The sequence below is a fragment of the Camelus ferus genome, chromosome 17 (assembly GCF_009834535.1).
Source record: "Camelus ferus isolate YT-003-E chromosome 17, BCGSAC_Cfer_1.0, whole genome shotgun sequence".
NCBI classification, from domain to species: Eukaryota; Metazoa; Chordata; class Mammalia; order Artiodactyla; family Camelidae; genus Camelus; species Camelus ferus.
In genome coordinates this window covers 34,358,116-34,371,142 of record NC_045712.1, presented here as the reverse complement: position 1 = coordinate 34,371,142, position 13,027 = coordinate 34,358,116, and the positions used below count along the sequence as shown (strand labels likewise).

The 13,027-nt window shown below is 46.6% G+C and overlaps 1 protein-coding gene and 1 long non-coding RNA gene across 6 annotated transcripts in view; one reads left to right on the top strand and one right to left on the bottom strand.

Annotated features, from left to right (window-relative positions):
* MTMR14 (myotubularin related protein 14) overlaps positions 1 to 9,236 on the bottom strand; it is a 40,759-nt gene extending 31,523 nt beyond the window's left edge. For all 5 annotated transcript variants that reach the window (XM_032458887.1, XM_032458889.1, XM_032458888.1 and 2 more), the window contains exons 1-3: positions 8,939 to 9,236; positions 7,063 to 7,211; positions 2,617 to 2,725 (exon numbers count right to left, since the gene is read on the bottom strand). In XM_032458887.1, the coding sequence (XP_032314778.1) occupies positions 2,617 to 2,725; positions 7,063 to 7,211; positions 8,939 to 9,094 (414 nt within the window). In that variant the 5' untranslated portion in view covers positions 9,095 to 9,236. The remainder of the gene's footprint in view (positions 1 to 2,616; positions 2,726 to 7,062; positions 7,212 to 8,938) is intronic.
* A 267-nt stretch (positions 9,237 to 9,503) lies between these two features.
* LOC116657048 lies at positions 9,504 to 12,691 on the top strand. Its single transcript, XR_004311972.1, has 3 exons — positions 9,504 to 9,559; positions 10,717 to 10,863; positions 12,067 to 12,691. It is a non-coding gene; the product is annotated as an uncharacterized LOC116657048 (long non-coding RNA).
* The last annotated feature ends 336 nt before the right edge of the window (positions 12,692 to 13,027 follow it).

Below are 13,027 nucleotides of genomic sequence, written 5' to 3'. Positions count from 1 at the left end.
AAGATATAAATTAACTGAAATGAAATAAAATCAAACATTTAGTTCCTCAGCCACACTTGCCACCGTGAACTGAGTTTTGGAGGAAGCAGGAAGCAGACACTTCTGAACACCCCTCCCCTCCCCAGGCTGGCAGGCGGAGGTGCCTCCGAGGGTGTCCTGGTAACAAGCACCACTGCCACCGCTGGCCCGCTGGGAGCCCCATCTCTGAGGCCCAGCTCCCCACTTCACAGCAGCAGACACGGTCCTGCTAGTTCACGGGTCTGCCTTCTCCACTGGCTGAGCTCCAAGGGGACAAGGACCATCTTAGTCCTCTGTCCCCTAGAAGCTAACACAGGGTCCAAGACTGCTTTCCCCCAAGACCAGTGTCTTCCTACGGGGCTTGCACTTAGAAGCTTGGTGGGCACTTTTCTAGGTGCTGGGAGGACCGCGGTCAGACAAGGCCTCTGCCCTCAAAAGGTTTATGGTGGAAGGGAGACGACAGGTGTTCAAACACACAACTGGAATAAAGCACATATGAGCAGGTATTCAGCAAGTGAACACCAACTGAGCCAGGGGAAGCTACAGGGTGTGAAATGGTACCACATCTCCTGCACAAGAGGGAGCAAAGGGAGGAGAAAGCAGGATTAACGGCAGAGCCCTCAGCAACACTTACCGCCTCAGTCTCCTCACAATAATCCCTCCAACTCATCGCCCTCCCTCCGCAAACAGCTGCCCGAGGACTCTTTCTCCCAGGCCTCCCAGGTCCGTAAATGCTCACAAGGCGCCATCCCGTCCCTCTGCACTAAGCTGGTCAGGGCAGCCTTTCCCATGTGCATTCAGAAAAGTCCCTTCGTTGAGGTCTGCAGACCAATGGGTGAGAAATACCAGACGAGACAAAGCCACCCCGGGCTTCTCAGAGCCTCTCCTATGTCAACATTCACGTACTGATGTGCTTTATGAATCTGGAGCTCGGGGGTCAGGCTGATCAAGGATGAGTTACTTCTCACTCTTACTAGACAAGTAACGCTTCTCACAAGCATATCCTTAAACTACTGTTCTACGAAACACACTTTGGGCAACACTGGTTTGGGTATTTCCTACTTAATTTCTAGCAACCAGCACTATGCTCCACGGAGCAGTGGTCCTTCCACTGGAGTTCTGATAACTTACAGGAACAGCAACCTTTCAGAGGGGAAGGGGGAATAAATAGCTTGCAGATGATCAATTTCTGGAACTTAACTTCCGTACATATTTCTCCCTAAAGCCAACCTGCCCATGGAGGCCTGTGGCCGAGTCTCCTTTCCCACCTCCCCTTTCACATCTGCCCTTCTTCCGTTTTATGAGAGAAACGCACGAAGGGACGGAAACAAGCCTGGTGTCTCTCCTCCCCACTGCCCTGCCCTGGCCCTTGCCCACTCACACTGGGAGGCTGGAGCCGGAGCCCGTGAGCCACCAGGACTGGAGTGCCTGCACTCAGGCACTGTTAGATGAAGAGACACTACGTCCCTGCTCCCCTCCCCTCTTCCAGGCTCCCCACGTTAGTCCACTCCTTCTGGATTATTAATCTTCCTCAAAAAAATCCATTTCCGTCCTGCATTTCCCTGCTCAGAAATCAGAGGCTCTCCGGGCAAATGTAAACACCCCAGCCGCAGTCAGCCTCCTGTGTTCACTCCCTTCCACCCTCGGCTCCAAGGTGAACCTTCCACTCCAGTCGGGCAGGGAGTCTCCCAGCCTCCCTCACTGCCTGCCCCCTCGGGAGCACCCTCCCTCCCTCCCTCCTGCCAGTCAGCATTCTGCTTATCCTCCAGCACCACGGCCTCAGCCACGCCCGCCCACTTCCCGAGGCCATGTCTGTCCGTCCACACTGCTGCCTGTCCTGGTTGGAGGGAGGGCTTCTCCCACCACACCGTGCGACCCTCACCTGCAGTGTGGCAGCCTGAGAGAGTTGTGCCGTAAGTTTAAACCCCAGCTCTCAGGTTGTGTGAAGTAAACTTGGGGAATCTATTGAACCACTCTGAGCCTTCGTTTCATCTGCAAAATGGGACCATCAAATACACCAGAGGATTATAAAGAGGTGCATGAGATCATACTGGGGAGCCAACTAACATCAGTCACTAGACTACAACCCCCGTGAGGGTAAGGACTTGTGTCTACTTTATACGCTGATGTATCTTAAGACCCGAAGCAGCGCCCGGAACATGATACATATTCAATAAACACTTGGTGAATGATATGCTTGAAGGAATGAACAAACAACAATGTATTAACTCACTTAATCTACCCTACTCATAAACCTCTGACGTAGGCGAGGTTATTTTTCCCAGTCCATAGAGGAGGGAACGAAGGCCTTGCACAGGCAGGAAGTAACACGGCCAGGACCTGAACCCAGGCAGCCTGGCCCGGAACGCAGGGTGGGGGACTCTGGTGGGACGCTCCCTCCCGTACCTAGACCCGCCCTCGGCAGTGGTATCAGAATCGGTCTGCTTCTCGGTGCTCCCGGAGCACCGGGGACCCCGTAACCACTCGACACTTGGCTGGTGAATGCCAAGAACAAGATGACCCTCTGCTCCGCACTAAGTCAGTTCCCCCACGAGAGGGTCTCAGAGCGTGCGTGCGAGGCCGTGCCTGTGCTCTTACCTTGCCCTTGAACAGGATCACCGGGCAGACGAACCGTCCCCTGCACCTGGCTGTCTTGCTGCGGTTGACGAGATCTTGCAACTTGCTCACTTGCACAGTGCTCTGAAACCTAACGGGGGGGGGGGGGGGGCGAGAGGGGCGGGTCAGCCTGCTTCTGCATGTGCACTGTGTGTGTGTGTGTTCACGCAGACTCCACGTTAGGTCTGCGTGTGTGTGAATACTCATTTAATAAACGCTCAGATTCCTAAATTCTAGGCCATGGATATATTAAGTTCTTCAGGAAAAGAAAAGAAAAAAAGGCTATACTATAGATGTTAAAACTGAAATCATCCCGATTTCAGACGCTTTAAGATGAAAAACAAAGTGAGCTACCCTGAAGACGTATATAAAATACAGAAATATATAGAGCAAACCAAATGTTGAGTATGTCTAGAGTGTTCAGTTTTTGACTCCCAAAGTAAGAAAACAGGTATGCTGGGGACCCCCTGGAAATCACAGGGCCATTTCTGTGAACTTTCAGAGGGCAGGATGAGATGAAGGTACACATTCCACATGGCTATGAGCGTCTACCTCACCAACAGTCCAAATACTTCTAACAGTCCAAAAAGCCACCAGGGCAGCCAACGCTGGAGCAAAGGAAGCAGGAGAGAAGCTACAGGTGGCACTGAGGAGCACAGTCGTTAATGCAACAGGTTTGGTAAGGGAGCTTCTAGAACGTGAAAAAAATAGGTTCACATTAAGCAAGTCACCCCTACATTAAATCATGTCAGATCAGCAGACCCCTAAACTAAGGCTCTACTCTCATAGATTCACCTACCAATTCTTAACAAAAAGCTTGAAATCAACCAGCCAGAGCTTCTGGCAGCAAGAGAAACAAGAGGCAGGACAGTGAGAGTGGGAAGCTATCTCAGCTAGGCAGGGTAACCGAGGAGGGAGGAATTCACTCATGCTCCCTCCCTACAAGGGGTGAGCTTCCAGGTCAAGTCCCTGAGGGTGTTTAATGCCTTCCACGTCCCAGTCTGTCGAGGGCTCCCATGTTACTGCCCAGCACGTGCACACAAATGACTATTTCAGAATGAGTGAGTTCAGTGATTTCGAAACATCTGTGGTACTTTATAAAGCATATCTGGATGCTGTTGGCATTAATAGTCTTTCAAACACACTGCTAATTTCTTAGTAGCCTTCATAGACATATTCCCAAGCCAGTTACTAACAAAATAACTATTACAAGTAAGGATTTCAAATTGGAAGTTAAAAAGGGGCTTCAAATAAACACCTGGACAAAAAGTTTGCTGATCTTGGAAAGAGAACAAGGGATAGATAAAGGAAGAGTTCTTACACTTCCAATGGTGTATTTTTCTCATTTCTGATTTAAGATGTTATTTTTTTGATTCTTACTAAATCTTTATTTTGTTTTAAATCACAAAATTATTACATCCTTACTATAACCGATTCAAATAACAGAGAAGTGACTACATAAGATGTTACTTCTATAATGGAGATTTTTTCCTTTTTCAAAGGAAGAAGGAAGAATGGCAAACTTGAAGAGGCAAGGGTGCCTCTTCAAGGCGCCTGTAGGATGACCTGAGCCAACTAGCCAGGCCCTAGAAAACACACTGCTCACTGAAAACCAAGTTCTGCGACCTTCCTCTCACTTAGATTCTCTGTGAAATAAAAAGGCACCTCCATGAAACAATCTTCTAATTGAACTCAGATGCCATGAGAATATAAAATAGACAGCACACACAGTACTGCTCACAGCAGTCTTCCTCCCACGTTCCGGTGGCCCCCGGCCATTTGCATAGATGTGGTCAGGGCCATCTGATTCAAGGGACTCTTACTGAGCTCACACCAGTAGCTCCCTCAGCTCTAAATGCCTTGAAAGTGCCTTTGATTCTCCCAGGTCGAATCCTTCGATTCAGCAAACTCTCCACAAAACTGCGGCAGAGATCAGGCCAGGGTTTCCCTCTTAGGGGCTCTGGGCAGTCTTATGTGAAGTCAGACTTCACATTTTCTTGTTAGGCTAGCTGGTGGTTTATTTTCCTGGGTCCCCTGCTTAAAGAACGAATTCAGTTTCTGTTCTCAGTGGTTCCTGTTTTCACTTTCATGATCTCTTGGCCGTAGGATCTTTTTCTTACTGAGCTAAGCACTGGGCTGTGTCTGACACATGATGCGTATATTTGAATGAATCAAAGTGCGCTTGTATATTTATGCTTGTCTTGTGGGATCTGCTGCTATCTCTGGGGAGACAGTGTCAGAACTGAGTTGAACTGCAGGACCCCTAGCTGGTGTTGAAGAACACCCCCCCCACCACGCACACACACCAGCTGGAACTGGAGGAAGAACTTTAACTACTAACTCCCAGTGCCTCACTTGCCCTCATTCTGGCCTTCTTATCTGGCCAACTGTCATTGCTCATTTATTGGTCTCTTACCCACCAGACCTAAAGGTAAAGGGACTTCATCTCTCTGGTAGGGCTTCCAACTGGATCCCTGAGGTCGGCCACATGGCAGCAGCTGGTCTTGTTGACAAACACATGTCTTGGCCATTCAGAGATTCTTATCCCGGATTCCATTCCCAAATGATGAGCTAAACTGGGGAGGCTGGTTAACGGGACAAAATCACTTCCTGAGTCCAGTTCTACCTTGTGTAACTCAGTCTGGATATATGGTAGTGTCATGGCCTATAAGGCAAAACCCAGCTAGACAAAGTGTGAGGGCCATGGTGGTGACAGAAAGAAGAGGCAGGCATACAGTTTCTATCATCTCCGCATCATCTGCTTTTTTAAGACATTCCGTCTTCTGAGTGAACCCACCACGACCCTATGGGGGAGCACACTTACAGATACCCAACTCAGATGAGGAAATTCCTCTGACCTGGTGCCTCCTCTGCTGGAAAGCCTTCCCAGCTCCCTGTGGTTCCCAGGCTACAGAAAATTTAAGACTCACCCAGGGAGCTCTCTGAGAACGTAGATTCTGGAAATTTCAATTCAGGGGCCCTGGAATTTGTGATTTTGACGAGTGCTCAGGGGACACTAGCACAATAACCACTAACACCCAAGTCCACTCTCCTAGGCCTGATGATCAAGACCCTATGCAACCTGGTCACTAAGGACATTTCAGGGAAACTCCTACTTCCTACTCATCCTTCCAATTCCAGCTGAAAGGCACCTCCACCATGGGGCCTGCTCACTCACCCCCCAGGCAGAAGCGACTCTTCTTCCCAGTTTATCTATAGCAGCACTTTTTGTTTGTTTTGTTTTTGGGAAGGGAGGTAATTAGGTTTATTTATTTATGTATTTATTTAATGGAGGTGCTGGGGATTGAACCCAGGACTTCATGCATGCTAAGCACGCGCTCTACCACCGAGCTATATCCTCCCCCTCCACAGCAGTGCTTTTCAAACCTTACTGTGCATACAAATCACTGGGCCATCTCGTTATGCTGTGATTTTTGATTCAGTGGCTCTGGTGCTCAAGATTCAGAATCTCTAGCCAGGTCGTGGGTGCACGGGCAGGTAAGTTCTGAGTAGGGAGAGCTGCTGCCCTTTGCCGCGTGGCTGTACCATAGCACTCGTCCTAACAGTGTAGCCATGGGGCCAGGCTTCCACCGATATAGTATTGTCAACAGCTCCTAGAATTCCCTTCAAATCAACAGCAAGCAGGGAGACTAGGGGAACATACTTTGAGATCAACATAAAGTACTTCCTGGAGCCTCAGTGTTGTGATTACTTCAGTGTCAAACACCTGCTACCATTTACTGACTCCCTATGGGCTGCATCCTGGGCCAGGTGCTCTGTGTCTGCTCAGGTGTGAATTGCTGTCAGAAAGACAGAAAGAACTGAGGTCCCGGTAGGCCTTCAATAAACTTACTTCATTAGTAGTTCTTATTTCTAACTCTTACAGCAAATGCATCAGACTTGTAATACCTCATTTATCAGCAGGAAATACACTAACCACTTCTCTAGAGGTAGAAACTTACTGATGAGAAAACTGAGACAAAGAGGTTTAATTATCTGCCCAAGTTAGTTACACAGCCAGCAAGTGGGGGGCAGCCAGCGTGTAGAGTGAAGCAGTCTAACCCCAGACCTCAGGCTCTTAAGATCTACATATGGTTAAGTGCCCTTAAGCATGTCGACAAAGCATACCTCTCTCACTCACACTTTCTTTAAAAAGGACACTGAGGTTCAGAGAGGTGAGCTGTGAAGTCAGCTCTTAGAACAATGAGCTACAGGATGGGCGTGAAATAGGAGCCCACGGCTGTGACTCCCAACCCTGCCTCCTACGCTGTGCTAACTGGCCAATCTATCCAAAGAAAGCAGAGACGCCAATAAGGCTTAACACCTGGGGAAAGTGAGTCAGCCCTGCCCTGCTGCAGACTTCCTGACCCTGCGGACGAAGTGTCAAGGCCTCCCTGGATGGGCCCACTTGTGTTACATGATGCTCACGTGTCTTTCTCCTTCTCAGAACTCTCGTACTCCAGGAACACGATGTGCTGGGGGTAGTGGCCGCAGATATCCCCATTCACATTCTGGATCACGCTGTAACAGTAGTCTCGGCCAAACAGCTCCAGACACCTCTTCTCAATGCGCTCCACCTGCACAGAGGAGGAGACCTGAGCACAAAGAAGATTCTGGGGTTCTGAGTGTGAGAATTAGGTGTTCCTTGACCTGGAGAGGTCACTGGGAATGACCATGCCTCTGTGGTTATAATTCAGTGCTGGAAAGAGACATGTTGCTGGGTCATGAACCCAAAGTTCCGATCCTCTCAATTCTGCAGTGAAATAGTGTATGTTAAGCATTTCAAGGCAGGATTACAGCTTTTCTCAGATTCTGAAGGGGGTCCACAATCCACAAAATATGTAGAACTCTTGCTCTAGGTTACTTTAACTGGCACTAATCCATTATCTTCCTTTGGCTGCAGATTCTTCCTCATTCTCCGGCCATAGATCAGTACCTAGAAGCTCTAGTTAGTGTAATGAGTACAAGCTGCAGACAAAGCTGATATTACAATTTGCTTATGAAATAGAAGAAAAAGCTCCTTTAAAACTGCTCCCGTTTACTCAGTTCAGGGAAAGACCTACTAAGAGAAAGACATAAGATCTGTAACATCTCAAGAAATCTGCAACAGACCTGCAAGAGATCAAGAGTTTAACACCAGCTACAGTGAAAAGTCGGGTATAACTTCTGACAACCCTAATCTTCAAGGGTGTGTTAGATGGAAGAGGGGCCCAGCAAAAACCACTAACCCTCTAGCCACCCAGAAGACCAAATGCGAAAAGAAAAACTCAAAGTGGTTTAAACTAGGAATCTTTGAATTTCAAAGTACATGAGTATCATTAAGAAGCCTGTTAAAAAACACAAATTCCAGGTTCCCACCCTCAGAAATTCTCACTCAGTAGGACCGGGTGGGACCAAGGAACTTTTCTTTTTAATAAGGATCCCAGATGATGCTGAAACAAGTGGACCTCAGGCTAAGCACTGAAAAATACTTCCCCATTTGGAGAGTGGGGAAGAGCCATCATTACTGAAGTTTTCCCTGGGTCACTCCAGACACTAGCAGATGCCAACTACAGTATGTCCCAGCATAGATAACCCCTGGAGTCAAAGCAGTTTCATGACCCAGAAAACAGAATCCCACTGGAAAACCTGATGCTAAACCTGCCAAAACCACGTGTGGAATGAAAGATGGGAGAGTCAGCAAGATTCCCAACAGACTGCCAGACAGTGCCTAGGATGGGAAGCCTTCCAAGTCTGGCAATAAGGAGACTGAAGGGAATCCCAAGGATAGGGGTAAAAAGAAAAAAGAGGAGACTTGCTTCTGATGAAGGAACAGAGGGAGTGTGGGCCGTCTTCCAGCTCTACTGGGAGAAGGAAAGGGATGGGCCTAATTTTCAAGTCATGCTGAAACCGTGTAAGGAGGCGACACACTCGGTTTATCTCTTGGCTCCATTCTGCCCCAACACTCCAGCCCCTTCATTCTCCCCTCTGACCTGAAGAAATCCTCTAGACATTTTAAAATCTAGACCTGAGGGCTATGGTCCCCACACCTGATGCAGGGGAATAACCCTCCTCAGCTCCTCCTCCCTAATCTCTGAACATGGTTCCATTCAAACTCCTTGTCTCAAACAAAAGGTCATCTTTCCTTGGCTTATTCTGACCCGAGTTCCTCCTTTTAGGTTTTTAAACCCGACCCTTACTCTTGGGCTCCAGACCCTGGGAACTTTCCCCTCTCTCCTTTCTCTGACCCGTGACCTCAGCCTTTCCTCAGAAACTTCCCAAGCCAGACACCTTCCCCTTCTGCTCATCTCGACTCCGGACTCACCTTTGAGCCGCCCGTCCCGCTGCAGTCCTTGGCCCGGTACTGAGTCCGGGAGAACTCCTCCAGCAGCTCTCCGAGCCCCGGCTCCTGCGGCTGCGGGTTGCCCGAAGAAGCTGAGGACCCCGTGGAGGCGGCCGCGGCGGCCCGAGCGCCCGCCATGGCCTAGCCCCGCGTCCCTTTCAGCGCCCCGCGTCCCCCTCAGCACGGCTCAGCCCGGCCCATGGCACCTGGAGGTACCCACTCCGAGTCCGGAACCTCCCGAGCCGCCTCAGCCACCGCCTTCCACTTCCACTTCCGGCCCCGCCCCACCCTGCCGGATGTTTACGCCGGCGCTGGCCAATCAGAGCCCAGGGCTCGCGCCTTGCCGCACGATCGCCGGCCCACCCCCGACGCGGAGCGGTCCAAGCGGTCTCCGCGGAGGGGACCGCGGCCGCTCGCAGAAACCTAGTGCTCCGCCCACCCCGGGGTTTCCCGGGGAAGTCGGGCTAAACCACTGGGGGGGGGGGGGCAGCGCGGGAACTAACGGGAAAGAACCAGGAAAAAAGCGTGCAATGAACCATTACCGGAGACAAGGCGGGAACTCTTGGGGGCAACAAATTAGTGTTGGCAACCATAGGAATAATAGTAAGTATTAATAAAACAGCATTTCCTAGGGCAGTTTGCTTGCACTGCTTCTCACAACACCCTGTGATTATAGTGCTGCAACAGTCAGCCCATTTTATTGAAGAAACCGGGGCTCATGACTGGCTTGAAATTCTGTGATAAAAAAGCCCCATATTATTTTTCTTTTTTTCTTAATGGAGTGTTTCAAACATTCACGGAAATGGAGAGAATAGTACAATGAACACTCATGCATCCATTACCTGGTATCAAAAATAATCAACATATACCAATCTATCTTGTTTAATCAATGTTTCCCCATCCAGTAGCATTATTTTAAAACACAGCTTATTATTTAATTTGTGAGTACTTCAGTATTTATCTCTAACAGGTTAGTGATGTTAAAAAAAATAAAAATTAAGAAAGACATTTTAGGTGTTAAACAAACTTTAACACTGCATGAAATGGCCAGTGTTTGTCCCAAGGGTCCAGAGACTGGCAAAATGGGGCTGAAGGCAGGACACTTATATAGGATAAAAAATAAGGAACAAGGAAGAGAAAAAACAGAAAATGAATAAAGAACAAGGAGGTAAGTATAGAGCCCAGAGTTGGCTTGGTGTTTGGAATTGACTGACTAGATATACTGTGTTTCTGATCAAGCAGAACATTTACAGAGACACAAAAGTTATCTAAGTTTTGGTTTGTTGACATGGCACGCTTGGCAGGAGTGGCTCCATCTTTGGCCCAGAAATTTATTTCAACAGTTCCCCATTTTGATCATCCTGTTGATCATTCAAGAGGTTTGGTCAAAAATATCCAGTGTTAACATGACCCTCAGTTACTACTGCCTCGTCTGGTCTCAGTGTAGTAGTCTAGGCGGTGACGTCAGGCTTGTATTCTTGGAGCAGGTTACCTTCTTCTGTTCTCTTTCATCATTCGAGTCAGTGAGAGACCATCTGTCAATGGCTGCCCACATGCATTAAAAATTTTTTTGAGCCTCCAAGCTTATTAGGAAGACAATAATATTATGAGCAACAAAACAATGTCCGTGGTTTGGAGAGTATTCCTGAGCCAGGGTCCCTATGATGCAAACCAGCTAGAAAACTTGGGACACTTCTTAAGCCAGTTGGCCTGTTTTTACATTTCGTGTATTTCGTGTAACTATGTCTCCACTTCCCCAGAAATGTTTATCCAGCAAGCTTGTTCCAGAGAATCCGAGGCACTGGAAATCAGGAGAAGTTTGTGGCAGGCAGAAAGAAAGACAGGATTAGCAGCATCAAAGCAAATCCAACAGTTGGGTTTTTTTCCTCCTTTGCAAATGGCTTGAGGTATGTGAATACTTATCTTTCCAGGCCAGAACAAGGCAAAAGGTGGAGAAAAGAATCATAAAGACCTTCAGGATGGAAGAATTAGGAAAAGGATGGTCAGAGGAGGAAGGAGGGATGGAACGAAACATTCTTAATCTGACTTCTTGGGAGGAAGCAGTCTACCTCAATATTGGCCACCTCTCTTTCTAGTCAACTTGATTTTGGGGTTTCTGGCGTTTACACAGGGCCAGACAGGCGGGGTCTTCTTTAGTTATGAAATATGTACCTAAGTTTTGACACCTTGTAATTTGGCAGTGGTGGTAGTGATCAAGACTACTTGGTAGAGTCCTTTCCAAGAATCTCACTTTGGCAAAAGCATGAAATTAAAACAATAATTGCCTGTAAACGAAAAAGGACTTTAAAATGCCCATAGCTGGAGATCGGATGAGAGTTTATTATTATGGAATTGACAAGGAAATTTTGTTATTTCTCTGACACCCAACATTTTTTTTTACATTTTTTATTGAGTTATAGTCATTTTACAATGTTGTATCAAATTCCAGTGTAGAGCACAAATTTTAAGTTATACATGAACATATATATATTCATCGTCATATTTTGTGACACCCAACATTTATAAGATAACTGGAATTATGACTGATAACATTATATATATCAGATTTTTAGGAATTTTATATAATTTCTGGAACACTTGTGTTAATAACATACCCATACAAATATAAGCTAAACATCACTTCTTACATGACAATGTTTCCTTTGTAATGTAACATATCAAATGAGCCTAATTAGCTCAACATTTCTCTTTTTATAGGGAGAGAGGACAAATATTATAGGGGCCCTTTGAAATATCCCAAAGTTGGTTCAAGGTAAAAAAAAAAACTTCATTTAGAATTTGATTTTGGGAAGGGAAGTTTGTCAAAAATATCCATTTAAACAGAGTGACAAGACAAGACTTCAAAGGCAAGTACAGAAAGTTACATAATTGTAAAAAAAACCACAAAAAAACAAAACCCAAAACCCAAATCCTTAGTTCTTTTAAGACTGAGGGTTTTCTTAAGTAATCAAAGGCCTGATAAATATAACAGTAAATACAGTCAAATACAGTAAATTATTTTGGTAAGACACAAAATCTTTGCTTTCCAGGCTGACTACTGAAAAGACACCTTCTCTCACTGTAGCCTTTCCTCTTTTTTTCCCCTCCAGGTAAGAATGAACTCCCTGAAGGGTGCATTTCAAAGAGTTGCCCTCAGTTCCTAAAGAAGAGCAATTAGAACTTTAAAATCTCAAAAGGCACAGAAAAAGAATGTAAATTCCTCCAGGAAAGACTTTTGTTTCCTAAACTCAGAATTTTACCTAAAAGATAAATAGGGCAGTTTTGGGAAATGGTAAAAAGGATGGGTGGGCTTTTGTTCTTGTTGTAAGACAAGGACGGCTGTTTTCAATTCCTCAGAGACCTGGGTTGCATTGAGCTCTGTTTAAATAAACATCATCCTTTTATGTAAATCATTCTGGATTTAGATTGAGTTTATTAAATGTTACACACAAAGTGAAAACAAACAAACAAACAAAAGACCTGGGTTGCAACTTGAATGATCTCATAGGCTGACCCACCGTCCAACTACTTCATCCCCAATTTCCTTCTTTCTAGGAGGGAGAAGATCGTCAACTAAGATGGAAATCAAGAGATTCCTATGTTCTCAGTTTAAATTCTCAATTTAAAACATGGCCACACAGGAGAGGGTATAGCTCAAGCGGTAGAGTGCCTGTTTAGCATGCAGGAGGTCCTGGGTTCAATCCCCGGTACCACCTCCAAATATAAATAAACTACCTCCCCTTCATTTAAAAAAAAAAAAAAAGAGGAAAAACAAATAAATAAAACATGCCCATGTGGTTTAGATTTCTGGCCTTGGACCTGTTGCAGCCATATAGTCACTAACTTGAAGGACTACTGTTTACTGTCTTGTAGTCTCTTCAGAGTGGAATGGCAACTCAGGTTGAGAATGAGCAGACTGTGAGTACTCAGGCAGAGGGGGTCAAGGGGCAGTAGTAGGACTCACGTTGGTCTTTTTATCTTTTATTCTAGGTACCTTTTACGTCTTTAGCTTTTCATTAGCTTTTTGCAATGGATCTTTCAATGGAGCTGTTTTGTTACGGAAATGACAGG